Raw genomic sequence first — 19,753 nt, 5'->3', positions numbered from 1 at the left:
CTTGGTGCACGTCATAAAAAAACGGCGTGACGTTGGAGCAGAGCCACGAGGACGCCGTACGAAATAGCAGTCAGTCGTCGTCTTGCCTTGGCTATGTGAATCTATACACTAGGAAACTGCACCGTGGTAGCGGTGTAAACTACGCGCCGCTGCTCTATGGAGTAGTCCTCGATTTGTCGCATCTCGTCCTGATACTCCGCTCAGAGCTCCGATCAGGTGCGTCAGCGTCTCATTCTTGCTTGTGAATACGGAGACGATGATGATGATGTTGATCTTCTTTTCTGAATTCTGAGTATGAGCTCGTTTCATGCACATGCCTTCCAAATTTCAGTGCTTCTCTGGGTTTTTCTACTCCTTATTCCTTTTTGATCATTTTAATCTCTTCTGTTTGCGTTTTGTTCATTAAAATGAACGTTTTAGGAACAGCCACAAAATATTTTCACAAAGATTCACTTTTAAGAAATTATGTTTCAGACTGTTATATAAACGCTTCGTTTGTGCTTGTGTAATTTATTAATCACCTTCTAACTTAATTTCTTTAACTTTCTTTCTATGTTTGTTGTTTTTAATTTCTTCTGTTTGTTTTTTTAAAATTTGTTAATAAAAAGTTGTTATTGTCAAATTGAGCTTCCAATGTAAAACATTTTCGAAACTGGCAAAAAAGACATGGGCTTCTAAATTTCTTCGTAACTACAGCATAGCTATAGTAGGTATATTATGAGTTACATTATTGAATAGATATTGGCAAATGTTGGCCTGAGCATCTCATAAATCATTTATTGCAGAGAGTAATGGAGGGTCTAGCAACTCATACAGTTTGAGGTCAAATTTGAGCTATTTTCATCCCATCCTTGCCACAACTGTATTCATTTGACAAAATGGTATGAAATGCTATTATCCATTTTGTTATCTTTCAAGGATAGTTAAATGCCTTCTCTTTATTTTATTTTTTTATTATTTATTTATTATGAACTGTGTGTTTTTGCTTTTAGGGCGATCTCACAAAGTACCCAGGTAGCAAAAGTTCATCGGACAAAGCATGTGAAAAATTAATAATACCAAAGGAAGAGATTCTAGATTATGAGATTCCTCCTGACACAGTCTCGTCAAGGAACTTTGAGGTACGGCCACGTTTTTAGACAGTAGGATTGCATTATGATTGGTTATATGCGCTGAGTTGACATTTATGCTGAACCGTTTGTTATTTATGTTCTTCTTTCTGTATAATTCCAGGATAATGGTGCAAGTTCATCTGGAAGCAATTTAAGATCATCATTTATTGGCATGGGATTTAGACCGTCTCTTGTTGACAAAGTGATTGAAGAAAAGGGTATGTCATATCTAAAAGTTACACTCTATTGGGGGCTGTTGAAAGGAATAATGATATTTAAAACCAAGAATTTACCCCCCTTAGAAGGAAGATAAATATATTTCAAAAATATTATTTTGAATCATATTATATGGCAAAATTTTGTTGCTGAAGTTTCAATGGTTGAATATTTTATCTTATAATTTAGGTGAAGATGATGTTGACTTGATATTGGAGACTCTCTTTGCATACTCAGTAAGTGAAGATGTATTGTTTGTTGAAATGTCCTTACTTGTTATGCTTTCTTAATGGTATAATTTAATGAAGTCCTTTCAGAATATATATGCTGTTTCCTTGATCCATCTCATCTAAAAGTTTTGAACCAAGGGAATGTTCTCAAATTTTCATTTGTGTATATGACGAGTATGATAAGGAATTCTCTCTCTCATTTTAATAATCTGCTCTGGCAGTTTAAGTTTGTTTTTTACGATTATCTTGTTGTTTTTGTTTTTATGATTCTTTTGTTGTTTATTTTAAATATCTTTCGAATAGCTGTATACTATTTTGCTGTTTTAGATTGCTATATACGTTTAGAGGCTGATATGACCTGTTTTGAAATGAATAGGCTCCTCAAAAATCAAACTCTGAATCCTCAGATTCTCTTGATAGTTTATTCGATGACAATGGCGTAAGCAGCCCTGTAGAAATTGCCATCCTCATTCAACCAAAAGAGGTAATCTGCAGTCTACCGTGGTCATCATTGTTTATAATTTTGTTTCTCTCCAAGATGTATGATGGAAACCGCACATTAGGGTACTTGTTATTGTTTCCATTCGTTGCTTATCTTAAGCTGATTGTTATATGTTAATCTTTAATTATTGGCAGGAGCCAGAGATTGCCAGTGAAATTAATGATGGGAAAAGAGCGTCATTGTTGATGATGAACTTCTCTGTAAATGAAGTTGAGTTTGCAATTGATAAGCTTGGTATGTTGACTTTGACAAGAAAAAAGTCTACTGCTATTAGTGCGAACTAACATAAAGTTATAATGGAATCTAGAAGCTTAAGTTGTTAGGAGGAAAAGGTTGTGATACCATGTTAAGTTATTATCGATACCAGAAGTTTAAGATACCAGGGAAGTGGACCCAATCATGTACATCAAGTTAGCACAAACACGCACTTTTAACAACTGCCGTATTCCTGATTGATGCTACTAGTGCAACTACCATATTTAAGAAGGATATGCCTGGTTTCTTGCAATTCACATTACTTGTTTTGTGGTCTACCGGAATTTATGTCAGATCCATATATTTGCATTTTAAACCTGTCTAATATGTGCATAGATTCCTTACAGAACTGTTGGTCGTTTTTAGATTTTATTCTCGTGTGATATATAAAATAGAGCTTTTTTTTTGGGTATATGATACCTTCAACAATTCAACATAGCGCGAGCATTCTTCTTATATTGCATAACAGGTGAAGATGGTCCAATTGATGAATTGGTGGACTTCATCGTGGCTGCCCAGATAGCTGAGAGATTTGAGAAGGATACTGATGATACAAGTCGTAATGATGAAGAAAAAATTGAGGTCATGATTGATTCTTATTCTGTAGTTATTCGATTTATGACATTTTTGGATGTAGGCTGATAATTAGTGTGCCATAGTTTGACCTGACGCATCCAGGAAGAGAATTGGAATTGTGCTTTAATGCAGGAACTTTATGATTTTGGCCTTTGTTTTGTTATCACATGTGGAGACTTCTTATTGGCTATGAAACAGGAACAGTCTGATGATTTCAGCTATTTTGGCTCATTTGTGATTCAAAAATAGTAATAGCTTAGCAGGTGGCCAATACATAGTTGAACGTCCATCATGGTATACACAATAAGAAAGACTGAATATAGGAAATATTTGCTTGTAACTCTTCTTAAAATTAATTCATTGTATATCGTACTTCCTCCATGTGTTCCTTTCTTTTCCTCTTTTCTTCCATATCTATCAACCACGTAGGTGTAGTTTAAGTGCAATTTAAATAAATAAATATATATATGTATAGATAAAAGTTAATTGGAAAGGAGCAAATTTGCTCTCTCCTTTGATTTTATATTGTGCAGATTCTAATATTAGCGTAAGCTTTGATTCCCAGGATCTCAATAATGAAACCTTGTTTGGGACAATGGACAAAACTGTTCGTTTGCTGGAAATGGGTTTCTCTGAGAATCAGGTTTCATGGGCAATTGAAAATTTTGGTGGGTTTTGGAATATTTATACTTGTCCTAGTTTATATTTTTAATTCATTTCATTCTAATTTCTATATTCATGGATTTAAGTAGAAGGTTGTGGTAGATTTCAGCAGGATCCTTAAGCAATTTTTGCTTAAATTTTAGTTACTCCCTTTGTTGGACTTGAAGTTGATGATAAACTTCATATCCATTTAATTCCATTATTATTTTTGCAAGTATAATTCGGTTTAGCTTGTTGTTAACAATGAGTTACTAATCATTTGTGTCTTTCAGGTTCAGAAGCACCAATTTCGGAGCTTGCTGATTCAATTGTTAGGGGTCGGACACCTGATAGGCGTCGTGGAAAAGATAAGGTTGCTGTTGATTCTTATTATGTTCACTTGCCAGTCACATTCTAATATTAGCAATGGTCATTGGTTTCACAATAGTCTCAATGTATTTACTAATATTATGCATTTAGGAGTTCGTAATATATTGGTTGTGAATATAGTCATATGAATCAAAATCCCAGTGTTGGCGGTACTTATGTGAGGTCTTGTATTTTACATCTAATTACATATTTCATATGGATTTAGGATGCCTATTCCTGCATGTTTGAGGAGCTCTCTTCATTTGTCTTTAATTTGTTTATTAGTGATTTTGTGTGAGTAATGCTATTCCGGTGGTTTTTTCTACCATGTGCACTCCTTTTTTTTTTTTTTTTTTTTTTTTTTTTTTTTTTTTTTTTGTGTTTGCATGCGAGTCTTTGCATTTACATGCTTCACTAGAATGCTAAGGATGCCTATTCCTGCATGTTTGAGGAGCTCTCTTCATTTTTCTTTAATTTGTTTATTAGTGATTTTGTGTGAGTAATGCTATTCTGGTGGTTTTTTCTACCATGTACACTCCTTTTTTTTTTTTAATTTGCATGCGAGTCTTTGCATTTACATGCTTCACTAGAATGCTAAACTGCTATTTTTATCTGATGCAGTACCATTCAACTGCTGCAAATACAAATCATTCACAGACCAGGAAGGGTTGCAACCCTGATAGCATGGGAATGCAAGATGTGCTTAGAAATCCCTCATACCATTCAACTGCTGCAAATATAAATCATTCACAGACCAGGAAGGGTTGCAAAGGTGATAGCATGGGAATGCAAGATGTGCTTAGAAATCCATTATACCATTCAACTGCTGCAAATATAAATCATTCACAGACCAGGAAGGGTTGCAACCCCGATAGCATGGGAATGCAAGATGTGCTTAGAAATTCCTCATATGATGTAAAAACGGAAAACGAGGATTTTAGTGTAGATGCTCCTCAAGCAGTGGGTATGTAGCCCATTTGAGTGAGGATTTCTTGGGCCTCTTGGTTGGGATAATAACACGTGTAACTCATACAGTAGTAAGACTTGGGGCACGTCATAAAAAAACGCGTGGCGTTGGAGCAGAGCCACGATGACGCCGTACGAAACAGCAGTCAGTCGTCGTCTTGGCTTGGCTATGTGAACGATGAACTATGCTTCACTCACACTAGGAAACTTCACCGTGGTAGCGGTGTACAGTATGCACCGCAGCTTTATGGAGTAGTCCTCGATTTGTCGCTTATCGTCCTGAGACTCCGGTCAGAGCTCCGATCAGGTGCGTCGGCGTCTCATTCCTGCACGTGAAGACGGAGATGATGATGATGATGTTGATCTTCTCTCTGAATTCTGAGTATGAGTTCGTTTCATGCACATGCCTCCCAAATTTCAATGTTTCTCTTCTCTGGGTTTTTCTACTCCTTATTCCTTTTTGATCATTTTAATCTCTTCTGTTTGCCTTTTGTTCATTAAAATAAATGTTTTAGTAACAGCCCCAAATATTTTCACAAAGATTTTTCTTTAAAGAAATTATGTTTCAGACTGTTATATAAACGCTTCGTTTGTGCTTCTTCTAACTTAATTTTCAACTTTCTTTCTTCTATTTGTTGTTTTTAAAACTTGTTAATAAAAAGTTGTTATTGTCAAATTGAGCTTCCAATGTAAAACATTTTCGAAAGTGGCAAAAAAGATATGGGCTTCTAAATTTCTTGGTAACTACAGTATAGCTATACTAGTTATATTAAGAGTTACATTACTGAATAGATATTCGCAAATGTTGGCCTGAGCATCTCATAAATTATTTATTGCAGAGAGTAAGGGAGTGTCTAGCAACTCATACTGTTTGAGGTCGAATTTGAGCTATTTCATTCCATCCTTGCCACAACTGTATTCTTTTTACAAATTGGTATGAAATGCTATTATCCATTTTGTTATCTTTCAAAGATAGTTGAATGCCTTCTCCCCCTTTTTTTATTTATTTATTATTAGGGCGATCTCACAAAGTACCCAGGTAGCAAAAGTTCATCGGACAAAGCATGTGAGAAATTAATAATACCAAATGAAGAGATTCTAGATTATGAGATTCCTCTTGACACTTTCTTGTCAAGGAACTTTGAGGTGTGGCGACCTTTTTAGACAGTAGGATTGCATTTTGATTGGTTTTATGTGCTGAGTTGACATTTATGCTGAACCGTTTGTTGTTTATGGTCTTCTTTCTGTATAATTCCAGGATAATGGTGCAAGTTCCTCCGGAAGCAATTTGAGATCATCGTTTATTGGGATGGGATTTCGACCCTCTCTTGTTGACAAAGTGATTGAAGAAAAGGGTATGTCATATCTAAAAAGTACACTGTATTGGGGGCTGTTGAGGGGAATAATGATATTTATACCCAAGAATTTACCCCCCCTTCGAAGGAAGATAAATATATGTCAAAAATATTATTTTGAATCATATTATATGGCAAAATTTTGTTGCTGTAGTTTCAATGGTTGAATATTTTATCTTATAATTTAGGTGAGGATGATGTTGACTTGATATTGGAGACACTCTTTGCATACTCGGTAAGTAAAGATGTATTGTTTGTTGAAATGTCCTTACTTTGTTATGCTTTCTTAATGGTATAATTTGATGAAGTCCTTTCAGAATATATATGCTGTTTCCTTAATCAATCTCATCAAAAAGTTTTGAACTAAGGGAATGCTCTCAAATTTTCATTTGTGTATATGATGAATATGATAAGGAATTCTCTCTCTCATTTTAATAATCTGCTCTGGCAGTTTAAGTTTGTTTTTACGATTCTTTTGTTGTTTATTTTAAATATCTTTCGAATGGCTATATACCATTTTGCTGGTTAGATTGCTGTATAAATTTAGAAGCTGATATGACCTGTTTTGAAATGAATAGGCTCCTCAAAAATCAAACTCTGAATCCTCAGATTCTCTTGATAGTTTATTTGATGACAATGGCATAAGCAGCCCTCTAGAAATTGCCACCCTCATTCAACCAAAGGAGGTAATCTGCAGTCTACCGTGGTTATTGTTTATAATTTTGTTTCTTTCGAAGATGTATGATGGAAAACTCACATGCGGGTACTTATTGTTTCCGTTCATCGCTTATCTTAAGCTGATTGTTATATGTTTAATCTTTAATTGTTGGCAGGAGCCAGAGATTGCCAGTGAAATTGATGATGGGAAAAGAGCATCATTGTTGATGATGAACTTCTCTGTAAATGAAGTTGAGTTTTCAATTGATAAGCTTAGTATGTTGATTTTGACCAGAAAAAGTCTACCACTATTACCACGAACTAACATAAAGTTATAATGGAATCTAGAAGCTTCAGCTGTTAGGAGGAAAAGTTTTTGATACCATCTTAAGTTATCATCAATACCAAAAGTTTAAGATGTTCGGGAAGTGGACCTCACCATGTACATCAAGTTGGCACTAGCACACACTTTTAACAACTGCCATATTCCTGATTGATGCTACCAGTGCAGCTACCATATTTAGATATGCCTGGTTTCTTGCAATTCACATTACTTGTTTTGTGTTGTAGCGGAATTTATGTCATATCCATATATTTGCATTTTAAACCTGCCTAATATGTGCATTTTTAACCTGCCTAATATGTGCATAGATTCTTTACAGAACTGTTGGTCGTATAGATTTTATTCTCATGTGATATATAAAATTGCGCTTTTTTTTGGTATATGATACCGTCAACAATTCAACATAGCGTGAACATTCTTCTTATGTTGCATAACAGGTGAAGATGCTCCGGGTGATGAATTGGTGGGCTTCATTGTGGCTGCCCAGATAGCTGAGAGATTTGAGAAGGATACTGATGATACAAGTCGTAATGATGAAGAAAAAAATGAGGTCCTGATTGATTCTTATTCTGTAGTTATTCAATTTATGACATTTTTGGATGTAGGCTGATAATTAGTGTGCCATATTTTGGCCTGATGCATCCGGGAAGACAATTGGAATTATGCTTTAATGCAAGAAGTTTATGATTTTGGCCTTTGTTTTGTTATCAGATGTGGAAACTTCTTGTTGACTATGAAACAGGACACTGGAACAGTCTGATGATTTCAGCTATTTTAGCTCATTTGCGATTCAAAAATAGTAATAGCTTATCAGGTGGCCAATACATAGTTGAAATGTCCATAATGGTATACACAATAAGAAAGATTGAATATAGGAAATATTTGCTTGTAGCTCTCCTTAAAATTAATTCATTGTCAACTGTACTTCCTCCATGTGTTCCTTTCTTTTCCTCTTTTCTTCCATATCTAGCAACTAGGTAGGTATAGTTTAAGTGCAATTTAAATAAAAATATATATATAGATAAAAGTTAATTGGGAAGGAACAAATTTGCTCTCTCCTTTAATTTTATGTTGTACATATTCTAATATTAGCATAACCTTTGATTCCCAGGATCTCAATAATGAAACCTTGTTTGGGACAATGGACAAAACTGTTTGTTTGCTGGAAATGGGTTTCTCTGAGAGTCAGGTTTCATAGGCAATTGAAAATTTTGGTGGGTTTTGGAATATTTATACTTGTCCTAGTTCATATTTTTTAATTCATTTCATTCTAATTTCTATATTCATTGATTTAAGTAGAAGGTTTTGGTAAATTTCATCAGTATCCTTTAAGCAGTGTTTGCTTAAATTTTAGTAACTCCCTTTGTTGGACTTGAAGTTGATGATAAACTTGTTATCCATTTAATTCCATTATGATTTTTGCAAGTATAATTCGGTATAGCTTGTTATTAACCGATGAGTTACAAATCATTTGTGTCTTTCAGGTTCAGAAGCACCAATTTTGGAGCTTGCTGATCCAATTTTTAAGGGTCGGATACCTGATGAGTGTCGTGGAAAATATAAGGTTGCTGTTGATTAGTATTATGTTCACTTACCAGTCACATTCTAATATTGGCTGTGCTAATTGGTTTTACAATAGTCTCAATGTATTTATTAATATTATCCATTTATGAGTTCCTAACATATTGGTTGCAAATATAGTCATATGAATCAAAATCCCAGTGTTGGCTGTACTTATGTAAGGTCTTGTGTTTTACATCTACTCACATATTTCATATGGATTTAGGATGCCTTTTCCTGCATGTTTGAGGAGCTCTCTTCATTTTTCTTTAATTCGTTTATTAGTGATTTTGTGTGAATCATGCTATTCTGGTGGTTTTCTCAACCATGTGCAGTCTTTTTTTTTTTTTTTTTTTGTTTGCATGCGAGTCTTTGCATTTGCATGCTTCACTAGAATGCCAAACTGCTATTTTTATCGATGCAGCACCATTCAACTGCTGCGAATATAAATCATTCACGGACCAGGAAGGGTTGCAACCCTGATAGCATGGGTGGAAATCCCTCATACCATTCAACTGCTGCACATATAAATCATTCACAGACCAGGAAGGGTTGCAAAGATGATAGCATGGGAATGCAAGATGTGCTTAGAAATCCCTCGTATGATGTAAAAACGGAAAACGAGGATTTTAGTGTAGATGCTCCTCAGTCAGTGGATATGAATTTAGAGGAAGCTTATTTAGGGAAAAGACCTAAAGAGGAGTATATTGGTGATTATTCCGGTGCTGTTCCGCAGTTCATGCACATAAACCATGAGGAAAATCGTAAAGGTAAAAGGCCAAAACAAGAGTATGTTGATTATTCAACCTCTTTTCTAGACCCAACATGGGAGGAAGAAAAGATTGATCCTAGTCTCTCCACAATTGGAATGGCTAATGAAAATACTAGCAAGAATGGTAATAGAATGGTATGTCAATCTCTATATTTCTTGTATGGAAATGTCATAAGCGTAGGTCATGAAAGTTGGGAAAGAGTTTCATCATTCCTTTATGGCATGGAGCCTGACTTTGTGAATAACTCACTTTTTCTGGGCTTTGAGTAGAAAGAACAGATTTTACGTCGTTCCAAAGCCACCAATGACCATTGAAGATGCAATACCACAGACAAAGAAATGGTGGCCACCATGGGATATGACGAAGCAGTTGAGCCACATCAATTCTGAAACTACTGGAATCTGTCAGCTGTGTGATAGAGTTGGGAGGATGCTCGCTGAATTGCGTGGACAGCTCTCGTATGAACGTCAAAAAGAAATACTTCACCACTGCCCGGTCGTTAAACCAAACTGGGAGCTATGCAGCCTGAGCATTTGGAGCGTATTTTAGGCTATCCTGCTGAACATACTCAACTAGATGTCAGCAGTTTGACATAAAGACTAGGGTCGCTCAGATACTGCTTGCAGACAGATGTATTGGGATATCTTCTCTCAGTGTTGAAGTCTTTATACCCAGGAGGCTCGACATTATTGTCTATTTTTAGTGGAATTGGGGGTGCAGAGATTGCTCTGCACCGGCTCGGCATTCGCTTGAGAGACGTTGTATCTGTAGAGACATCTGGAATGAAAAGGAGAATTCTGAAGAGGTGGTGGCAGAATACTGGACAATCTGGGGAATTGTTGCAGATAGAAGATATTCAGAGGCTAACAAGTAGCAAACTTGAAAGTTTGTTTGGGAAATTTGGTGGTTTTGAACTCATCATTTGCCAGAACCCATGCACCGGTGATAGTGTAGCCGGCTTAGACTCCCCATCTTTCTACGAGTTTGTTCGTGTTTTGCAACGTGTAAGAAAAATGAAGGAAAATAATTTTTCTTCTCCTTTCTTTATCATCATGATAATCTAATTTTCATTGTTGGACTCAGAGGCTTCGGATTCCTTCGGATTCACGATAACTTAATTTAGTTGGTATTAGAGTTTAATTATCTGAACTAATCTTATATTTCAGTTGATTATAGTAAGAGTTTAATTATCTCGGCTTTTAGATTGTATTTTATTGCCATGGAAAAAGCATTGTTGTGGAGCAATGATTTCCATTTTCGTTGTTGGGATGATGGGCAATAATGCCAATGATAATGATGCTGATTGATAGTTGGAGTATAGTTTAATTTTTTCTCTACAAACTGTTCAATGGTATTGTCTAAATTGCTAAAACATATTAATATTCTTTTATGTGAAATCTTGATCAAGTTAACAATGAAGGCTGACCAAATGGGAAAGTCAACTGAGAAAAAAAAAAATCATAGTGAGCGTCATGGTGCTGGGCCTTGTTCAACAAAACCTTTTGTTGGCCCATTATATGGAAAATCGATAACTGATTCGCAACTGTAAAACCCACTGCGTCAAAGTTTTATCGGTAGTAAAGGAACCATCATTTTTTTTTCTTTCTTTTTTTTGAAAATCAATAAAAGTATCGTATTGATCAACAAATCAGCGTCACACTTTCAGTCAAAGTTTTCGTGATTCCTGGGCATTTACTACAGGACATTCTGTTCGATCCAAAACATTACAACAAAATAAAGAGTAATGGTAAAAAAACCAACAAATTTTTTTTTTTTTTAGAGGTTATTTTAATTTTTAATTGTTGATAATCAGAGGCGTAATATGTTGTTCTCTGACTCAGCTGATCAATTTGAATTATTTTATTGTTGATGACAAAAATCGAGTCACATCCGGTCCACCATCCCTCGTTCCATGTAAGCGGTGGTCCAGAAAGAGTTGGAATCAGGTGCTTCTAATTTCTTCAACCACTATACTCTCCAGCAGTCAAAATGTGAAACGTGTCACTGTGAAACCACATCCACTCATAGGCAACAGACCAGAGGTAGAGGTGCAATACGTGATCTTTACCCTTTATTTCTTTCATATCCTCTTATGAAGATTTACTAGTTTCCAATTTTTTGTTTTTTTGGTAATTTCCCAGTTTCCAAATTTAGACATCCGATAAAATATCTTTAGATATAAACTACTTGGTTTGAAACCAATATATGTATACACATGTGTATATATAATGTGTATATATATATATATATACACCTCCCATCCAAAATTGGTCTTCAATAATGATACAAACACCTTATAGTTTTAGCATCAATAAAGTCATATATTTCCCATACTATATGACATGCATAGTAGAATGCCATGAAATACATACTAACATTAATAAAATTATTAAAATATTTATGATAATAATAATATATATATATGTTATATGTCTTCGGAAAGGAAAAATATATATATATATATATATGTATGTATATAGTGTATCTGTATGTATAGCTTGCAGAAGCTGCTTGGATGCTCCTTTCCAGCCTTTTTACGTTGCATCCACTTTGAAATTTGAATATACCGTCTATCAATGGATTCTTTTGCATTTGCTTTTCCCTTTTGCTTAGCTTTTATTGTTTATTTAACCATTAGCTTTAGAAATGTTTTTTTTTTTTCTTCTTTATTTGCTATTCTGGTCTGACGGTGATGTTCTTTCTTTCTGTTTTGACCCAATTTTACATCAGCATCAACCAAATCTACCGTTTCCCTTCTCTCAACAACACTTTCCAGGCTTATGTATTTGGAGCTTTCTTTACAAACCGTTCCCTGCGTCCTCGTTTTCCCAAGGTAAAAGCTTCAACATAAGCAAAAGGGTAACTTTTGTTTGTTTGTTTGTCTGTCTGTAGCTTAATCATCCAATGCCATTCTCATTTTGAATATATCTTGTTATTTCTTCTTCTGGGTTTGTTAGCTTGCTACATCCAGGACCAATGATGTAATATACTGTTGAGCATTTCCATTCCGGTGTTGTCCTTTCTTTAGCAAAAATTTTGGATCTCGTATTTTGTTTAATCTACATTGTATTTCATATGTGAAATGTGAAATTTATATTTATTTCTGTACTGATTTTACCACATCTCTACTATATATATTTTTAAAATAGATTTTATGCTGTAGATTTCCTCGATACCTGCATTTGCTTAACTTGTAAGAGTCGGGTTGCTGTGGCAGCTGTGCCTTTGTTTTCAGCTTGGTATTTTCGTCTGTGACTTGGTTATTCAAGTAGGCGAAACCATGGAAGAGACTTTTGTGCCATTTCGTGAACTAAGGAATGATCTTCAAGGGAGGTTGATGTGTTACAAGCAAGACTGAATTGGTGGATTCAAATCAGGCTTCAGGTAATATCTTTCTTCTTTTCTAGAAAAAATTAATTAACCATATTTTTATTGTATTCTAAGATTCTGAGTTTCAAATGTAGTTATATCACACTTCACTGTACCCGTACTGGATTTTTGTTCAGAGCATGATATTAGCTTCGTTCTTTTTAATTCTATTATCAGGATTTTGGCCCCCCACCGCATTTATATTTTTTGCATCCACAGTTCCAGTCATTTCGTTTGGAGAACAATTGGATAGAAATACACGTACATTTACTAGGAGTTTTTCTGAATTTTGTCTATTCAGTGCCTCACGATATTTAGGTTCTGATGGAAATGCCACTATGATATTGACTGGCTTTAGGACATAATTCTATAATACATAGAACTGCCAGCATTTGAAAGTTTCTGTGGAATACACTCAATCATAGGAGGTCAGCTTTTGCTGATTCTTGGAGTTGCAGAGCCAACCGCGATTATGTATACGTTTGTGTTCGATTTTGCTAGAGATTGACCGGATTTGGGATCCAAGCTCTTTTTGAGCATGGACTGGATGGTATATTATTTTTGTTTCTTTCATCAAACAGAACTGTATTCTGCACATTTGTATTATGATCCCAATTTTAACAATGAATAAATTTCCCTAATGATATATTATTTGGATTTACAGGGTATGTGTATGGACAGCTGCATTGTTGTTCCTCCTGGCTATCTTAGGAGCTTGTTCCATAATAAACAGGTTCACTCGTCTAGCAGGGGAGTTATTTGGGCTTCTTATTGCAATTCTCTTCATGTAGGAAGCAATCAAAGTATAAGACTTCTTTCTCTATATATCCTGTGTCATATTTTTGGCGTGGGATATAGTTTGTTCAGCAAATGCTTCTTTACTTCTTTAGTTAATTATGTTTCAAATTATGTTTGATTTGGCTGGATATCTGGAGTCACTAAAATACTAAAATTTACTGCTGTTGTTCTTAACTTGTCCTGACAGAAAGAATCTATCTACTTTTTTCATTTTCTTTGGTTTTTTATTCTACTTTTGAATTGTGTTTTCTAGGGACTTGTTGATGAATTTCGTATACCTCAAAGAGAAAACCCAAAATCAATTCAGTTTCAACCTTCATGGAGATTTGCAAATGGGATGTTTGCTTTGGTTCTGTCATTTGGTCTTCTGCTAACTTCATTAAGAAGTAGAAAAGAAAGATCTCGGCGGTATGTATCTGGTGAGTTTTTATGTTTTATTTTTTATCTTATCTTTACAAAATCTTGATTCATAGCTTTAGTATACAAGTGCCACAAGTATTGATCCACATATATTTTTAAAGCATCACAAATTAGTAGTGTCATTCAAATTATATGGTCATAAAAGTAGGCATCTTTATGGGACTAAACCTTACTTTCTCACAGGGTCACTAAGAGGGTTCATCGCAGATTATGGTGTTCCTTTGATGGTTTTGGTCTGGACAGCTGTTTCCTATATACCAGCTGGAACTGTTCCAAAAGGAATTCCCAGGCGTCTCTTTAGTCCGAATCCATGGTCCCCAGGAGCATATGATGGACTGTCATTAAGGCATGGCTATGTATATGCTGTATGTCTTAGAGATTTTAATTCAAACAGGAGGTTACTAATGAGATTTTCTAAAACTACAGGACATGCTAAATGTGTTGATTCTCTACGTAATTGGAGCTGTCATTCCAGCTACAATGATTGCAGTGCTATACTATTTTGACCTCAGTGTAGCTTCCCAACTCGCTCAGCAGAAAGAATTAAATCTGAGAAAACCACCTTCATTCCATTATGATTTACTTCTTTTGGGTTTCATGGTATGTAATTGCCTTCTTGGACACAATTCCCTTCTCTGGTTTCTCATTTCTCTGACTTTTTTAACTTTCTATTACTTGCCTTGACTTTTAGAGGTAATTTTCGCACGCCAGGTAATGTTATGCGGTCTTATCAGTATCCCTCCATCCAATGGTTGAATGGTGTAATTCCTCAATCTCCTATGCATACTAAAACCCTGGCCACACTTAAAGCATCAGGTAGGCGTACAAACTACAACCAAAGGAGCTTTCCCCTGCTTGAGTGGCTCACCCTCATTCTCCATGTTGTGACTGGTGATTCTGAGTCTATTACCAATTCAATATATCATACACCCAGTGAAAACGTTTGGAGCCTGCACACACATCTCATACACCCCCAAAATGTTTACAGTATATATTGTTGTGCTGCAGTTGCTTCGTGACAGACTGGTACCGACATCGAGGAAGTGTATGAGGAAGAATGCAAGCTTGGGGCAAGTATATGGAAGCATGCAAGAAGCATATCAACAGATGCAATCCCCACTCGTTTACCAGGAACCTTCATCTAGGGTATGATGCTTAAGAAGAAATGGACAAGCTCTTGATGAGCAACTGATGTTTGGCTTAAATAGAACATAAATACGAAGCTTAAAAAGCTAGAGATCCTTCCAATTATTTTGAATATTGTTAAATATATGCTTATGACTGTGCAACCTTGCCTGAACTTGTTCTGAAACAGTGATTAAAGGAATTGAAAGACTCCACTGTTCAAATGGCTTCAACCAACATAAATGTCCCACTTGATGAGACAGTGTTTGATGTTGAGAAGGAGATGGATGATTTATTGCCGGTTGAGGTGAAAGAGCAAAGGTTGAGTAACCTGCTTCAATCTACAATGGTAGGAGGATGTGTTGCTGCAATGCCTTTCCTCAAAAAGATTCCAACCTCTGTACTATGGGGTTATTTGGCTTTTATGGCGATCGAAAGCTTACCGGGTAACCAATTCTGGGAAAGGATTTTATTGCTCTTCACAGCTCCAACAAGAAGATAGAAGTAGACTCTCTATTATTATTCTCTTATCTTCTTGTGAATGTTCACTTCTCATTTGTTCATGTTGAAACTAACTAAAACTGCATTCATTTTCTTGTTCAGAGTACTTGAGGAATGCCATGCCACTTTCATTGAAACTGTACCTTTCAAAACAATCGCACTTTTCACAAATTTTCTTGCTGCTTACTTGCTTGTTTGCTTTGGGATTGCATGGGTTCCTATTGCTGCTGTTCTTTTCCCATTGATGATCATGCTTCTGGTTCCTGTGAGACGATGCATTTGCCAAAGTTTTTCAAAGGGGCACACCTTCAATATCTAGATGCTGCAGAGTATGAAGAGACCACTGCTTTTTATCATTCAGCCTCGCAACGGTAAGTAACCAAATAACCCACTGATTTTCTCGTCAATATACTGTATATTTGGATTACTGTTTTGAGGGAGAAAATCAAATCTTTACAAAATATCTTTGTGATAGATTTTGTGAATGACTTTTGGCATAAACAACAAAGAAAAAAATGTGACTCAGAAACTTGTATACTTCTTGGTGTTTGATCTCAGGAAGGGGAGTTAGGCAGGACAGCCTCCTTTGCATCTAATGGAGAGATCTTGGATTTGATGAGTACTCGAAGCCGGGGTGAGATCTGATGCATGTGCAGTCTCAAGTTGACTAGCTCCACTGCAACACCATGCAAGGAATTTGCAAATATACAAAGCCCATGTTTCTCGGATAAGGTATATAGTCTCTGTGTAAGTGAACTAAAAGGCGAACTAAGTCCTCGACTTGGTGGAAAAGGTCGATCTAGTCCAAGGACAGGGGAAGCAAGACCATCCAATTTAGGGAAAAGTGGATAGAACTTAGAAACTCGGACATGAATAGTAACAAATATCACTTGGAATCATTATGAACATGAAGGAAGTCTGCATTAGATTTTCTTATCTTAATTTCTGTTGTGGGGTAATATTGTTGTAAGTTTTTCATTTGTAAAATGCATTCATGACTCATAAGAGATGTGTAAGCACAATTTCTATCAACATTCATACTGGATATGTTATAGCAAAGAAGTCTTTACTGGATATTGATTATTTAATCAGTTGGACGGCTACTTCAATTGTTTTAATTATCCAAAGGCTGATTTTTGTTCATGCCATTTTCAATGAAGAGAGTAAAAATGTTCATGCAATTGTTTAAACATGTACCTCTAGTTTTCTTTCAAAATAGGATTGTTCACTCTTCCTGCTTGTGATCTGCTTTCTATATATACCTTCTCATGTAGACACTATCCCATTGATCATACTCCCTTTTCTGATCCAGGGTACACAAAATGAAAATTTGCCTTATGTATATTATATGCCTACCTATGGATACAAACAATCTCCATACAACCTATACAATCCTTACATACCCGGTGCTATGATAGGAGTTGATGGCCCATTTGTAGGGGCACAACAGTACTGCTCGGTTCCCCCTTAGCAAAATGCTGTATCTTCACCTCCTTATATCCCTGTTGTTGTTCAACCAGATAGCGTCCCTAATAGTTCGCCTGACTCACTGTTTGATACTGGAACCTCAATTAGTAGATCTGATGCAAGAGGGCTCAAGTATAACCTTAATTCAGCTGCTGCAGCCTTTCCTAACTCGCCTAAAACTGCTTCAAATCAGAAAGATCCCTTGACAACGATGACTGAAGGGCCAAGACCTGCTGTTGGATCAAGCAAGCAAGCTGCAACTTATGGAAGTGTGCCTTCTGCTGGTTTTTCCACTCCAGCTTCAGCTCATGCTCTTCAGGTATAATTGTATTTGTTGTTAAGTTTTTAACATTTATCTCAGTAGGTATTTATACTAACGGCGTTTCAGTTTCTAAATTTTGGACCATACGCTTGTTTTTTTCCCCATTTTTTCTGTTTTATGTGGAAGAAATGCACGTAGCCTATCGTGGCGGCATTACGGGTCTGTTAGGATGTACTCTTAATGCTCCAGGAGGTTTTGTTATCACAATGTATTCACCTAAGAATAACCGCTAAAAATAATTGAGTTTAATATGATAAGTTTGTTAGCTTTTACTGTTTAACTTTTTTTCCCCTCCCCTCTCTCTCTCTCTCTCTCTCTCTCTCCCGCGCTCCCTTATAGTCTTAGATTTATTAAAGGCTCAAGCTATTGGTTCTCTATTTTTGGCCTGTTTAAAAGATCACTTTGATAGTTTTCACCCTGATTCCTGTATTTTCAGGGTAGAAATTCATCTGGTTCTATTCAAGCTGCTGATAACCTTTCCGATGGGAAGGTTTTGTCTCATCATAACCAATTTAAAGTTGCTCTCCCTGCAAATAATGTGTTAACTGAATTTGGGTCAGGTGCTCATGGGTGGGCAGCAGGAGGTAAACTTCGACCAAAGATCCATGTTGGCAGAGGTCTGAGTGATATTAATAGTAGCCCAGATGCATTAAGCGAGCAGAATCGGGGGCCTAGAGTCAACAGATAGAAAAATGAGTTAGCTGTTAAAGCCTACACTACCAAGGCAGGTCATACCAATGCACAGGGAAACATCATTATTCATACTGATCAATACAACAAGGATTATTATCCAGTTGAATATGCAGATGCAAAGTCTTTTGTGATAAAGTTGTACAGCGAGGATGATGTTCACGAGAGCATCAAGTATAATGTTTGGTCATCTACACCGCATGGCAACAAGAAACTAAATAATGCATATGAAGATGCTCAGAGAATAGCTGTGCAGGGAAACCTAGAGGCTGTCCTATCTTCCTGTTCTTTTCAGTAAGCTTATCTTCCTACCATTTTGACATTAGTTTAGAGCATTTTTTATTTTACATGGTTTTCTTATTTGTTCTTATGAGATGCTGGTATTATATGTGAATGTGCAGGTTAATGTGAGTGGCCAATTTTGTGGTGTTGCGGAGATGACTGGTCCTGTTGACTTCAATGCAGATATGGATTTTTGGCAGCAAGATAAGTGGAGTGGGAGTTTCCCTTTCAAGTGGCACATTGTTAAACAAATTTCGAACGCTAGTTTAAGGCACATCATATTGGAGAACAATGAGAACAGGCCAGTTACTAATAGCAGAGATACACAAGGGGTATTGGAAGATTATATTGTTTTCGCATTTACTTGTATAAAATGTTTTGTATATGGCAGCGAGCTGTCAACTTGTTCCAAAATTTTAAAAATGCTTGTAATTGTTTGGTTAGGGATTATGTATGTCCACTTTATCCTCTGGCTTCCCAAATTCTGCCAAATGAAAGTTATCTCAGCAGCTTCTCTAGATTTATGCTAAATGATACTCCTTTCTTTGATGGGCAACTGTGTTGTCTTTTTGTCCCGTAATGTGAATCCAATATGATTTCAAGTGGAACTGTGTTATGAGACTTTTGTATATGCAACAATTTTGTCTGTTTGAATACAACGATTGCATATATTGTCGTAGCTTTCTCATCAAGTAATGTTGGACTTTGGCGAATGCTGACACTTTATCTAATTGAATTCTACAGTGGTGGCAGTCTTGGAATAGAAATGTATAATGTTCCAGAACATGGGAACAATGAGACTTACATGGTACTTTCCTTAGTAATTGCTTCAACATCCTTCTTGATATTTATTAATTTGATTCCTGTTTTGCTGTTCTGCTGAAACTCTATCTTCCTGTATTCTAGATTCAAGGTATGAAACAAACTTGCATTTGACAAGTCCCCTTGAACAAGTAGAAGCTATGTATAGTGAAGGAACCCCTGAGTTTGTTGTTGATCAGGGTTTGTATTATCCCACTGCCACCAACTATGGGTATTACTGTACAGGTGAATGCCAATGCTTGTTTTCCTTTTGGTTTGAGGAAGCTGATGCATGATTGTGTCTCATTTATATGTTATGTTGATTATGATTAGGAATTGAATCACCCAGTGAATGGGATTTTTGGTGTAGATGGTCCAGATGTTCAGTGTGTGGTAAGTCATCTTTCTCACACTTTTTTTTT

General features: G+C 36.0%; 2 protein-coding genes, 1 long non-coding RNA gene and 1 pseudogene across 3 annotated transcripts; all 4 read left to right on the top strand.

The window, feature by feature from the left end:
* Positions 1 to 10,874, top strand: LOC125419773 (probable inactive DNA (cytosine-5)-methyltransferase DRM3). Its single transcript, XM_060812498.1, is given in 14 exon segments — positions 1 to 216; positions 786 to 881; positions 993 to 1,121; positions 1,234 to 1,330; positions 1,518 to 1,564; positions 1,935 to 2,042; positions 2,195 to 2,294; positions 2,785 to 2,897; positions 3,457 to 3,559; positions 3,827 to 3,889; positions 7,021 to 7,045; positions 9,300 to 9,798; positions 9,800 to 10,046; positions 10,049 to 10,874. Coding segments are annotated over 13 exon segments (2,106 nt in total). The 5' UTR covers positions 1 to 216; positions 786 to 878; the 3' UTR covers positions 10,621 to 10,874.
* Positions 7,220 to 8,005, top strand: LOC132799810 (uncharacterized). The gene is made up of 2 exons (XR_009634692.1): positions 7,220 to 7,773; positions 7,935 to 8,005. It is a non-coding gene; the product is annotated as an uncharacterized LOC132799810 (long non-coding RNA).
* Positions 10,875 to 11,835: 961 nt separating the features above from the next.
* On the top strand, positions 11,836 to 16,857 carry LOC107433285 (probable boron transporter 2; annotated as a pseudogene).
* On the top strand, positions 16,764 to 19,025 carry LOC125419600 (uncharacterized). Its single transcript, XM_060812955.1, has 6 exons — positions 16,764 to 16,932; positions 17,290 to 17,555; positions 17,995 to 18,175; positions 18,287 to 18,519; positions 18,650 to 18,862; positions 18,975 to 19,025. Exons 1-6 carry the CDS (start codon positions 16,764 to 16,766, stop codon positions 19,023 to 19,025), a joined length of 1,113 nt encoding a protein of 370 aa, XP_060668938.1.
* The last annotated feature ends 728 nt before the right edge of the window (positions 19,026 to 19,753 follow it).

This window comes from Ziziphus jujuba, chromosome 11, assembly GCF_031755915.1.
Source record: "Ziziphus jujuba cultivar Dongzao chromosome 11, ASM3175591v1".
Lineage (NCBI taxonomy): Eukaryota > Viridiplantae > Streptophyta > Magnoliopsida > Rosales > Rhamnaceae > Ziziphus > Ziziphus jujuba.
The sequence above is the reverse complement of the archived record's forward strand: the minus strand, read 5'-3'. Positions and strand labels throughout refer to the sequence as shown.

What these genes read in the sequence shown, in the direction of transcription:
- LOC125419600 (XM_060812955.1), top strand. Translation starts at nt 16,764, where the DNA reads ATGACTCATAAGAGATGTGTAAGCACAATTTCTATCAACATTCATACT. An exon ending in CTTCAGCTCATGCTCTTCAG is followed by an intron (nt 17,556 to 17,994) that starts GTATAATTGTAT and finishes CTGTATTTTCAG; the next exon opens with GGTAGAAATTCATCTGGTTC. An exon ending in ATAGCAGAGATACACAAGGG is followed by an intron (nt 18,863 to 18,974) that starts GTATTGGAAGAT and finishes TTGTTTGGTTAG; the next exon opens with GGATTATGTATGTCCACTTT.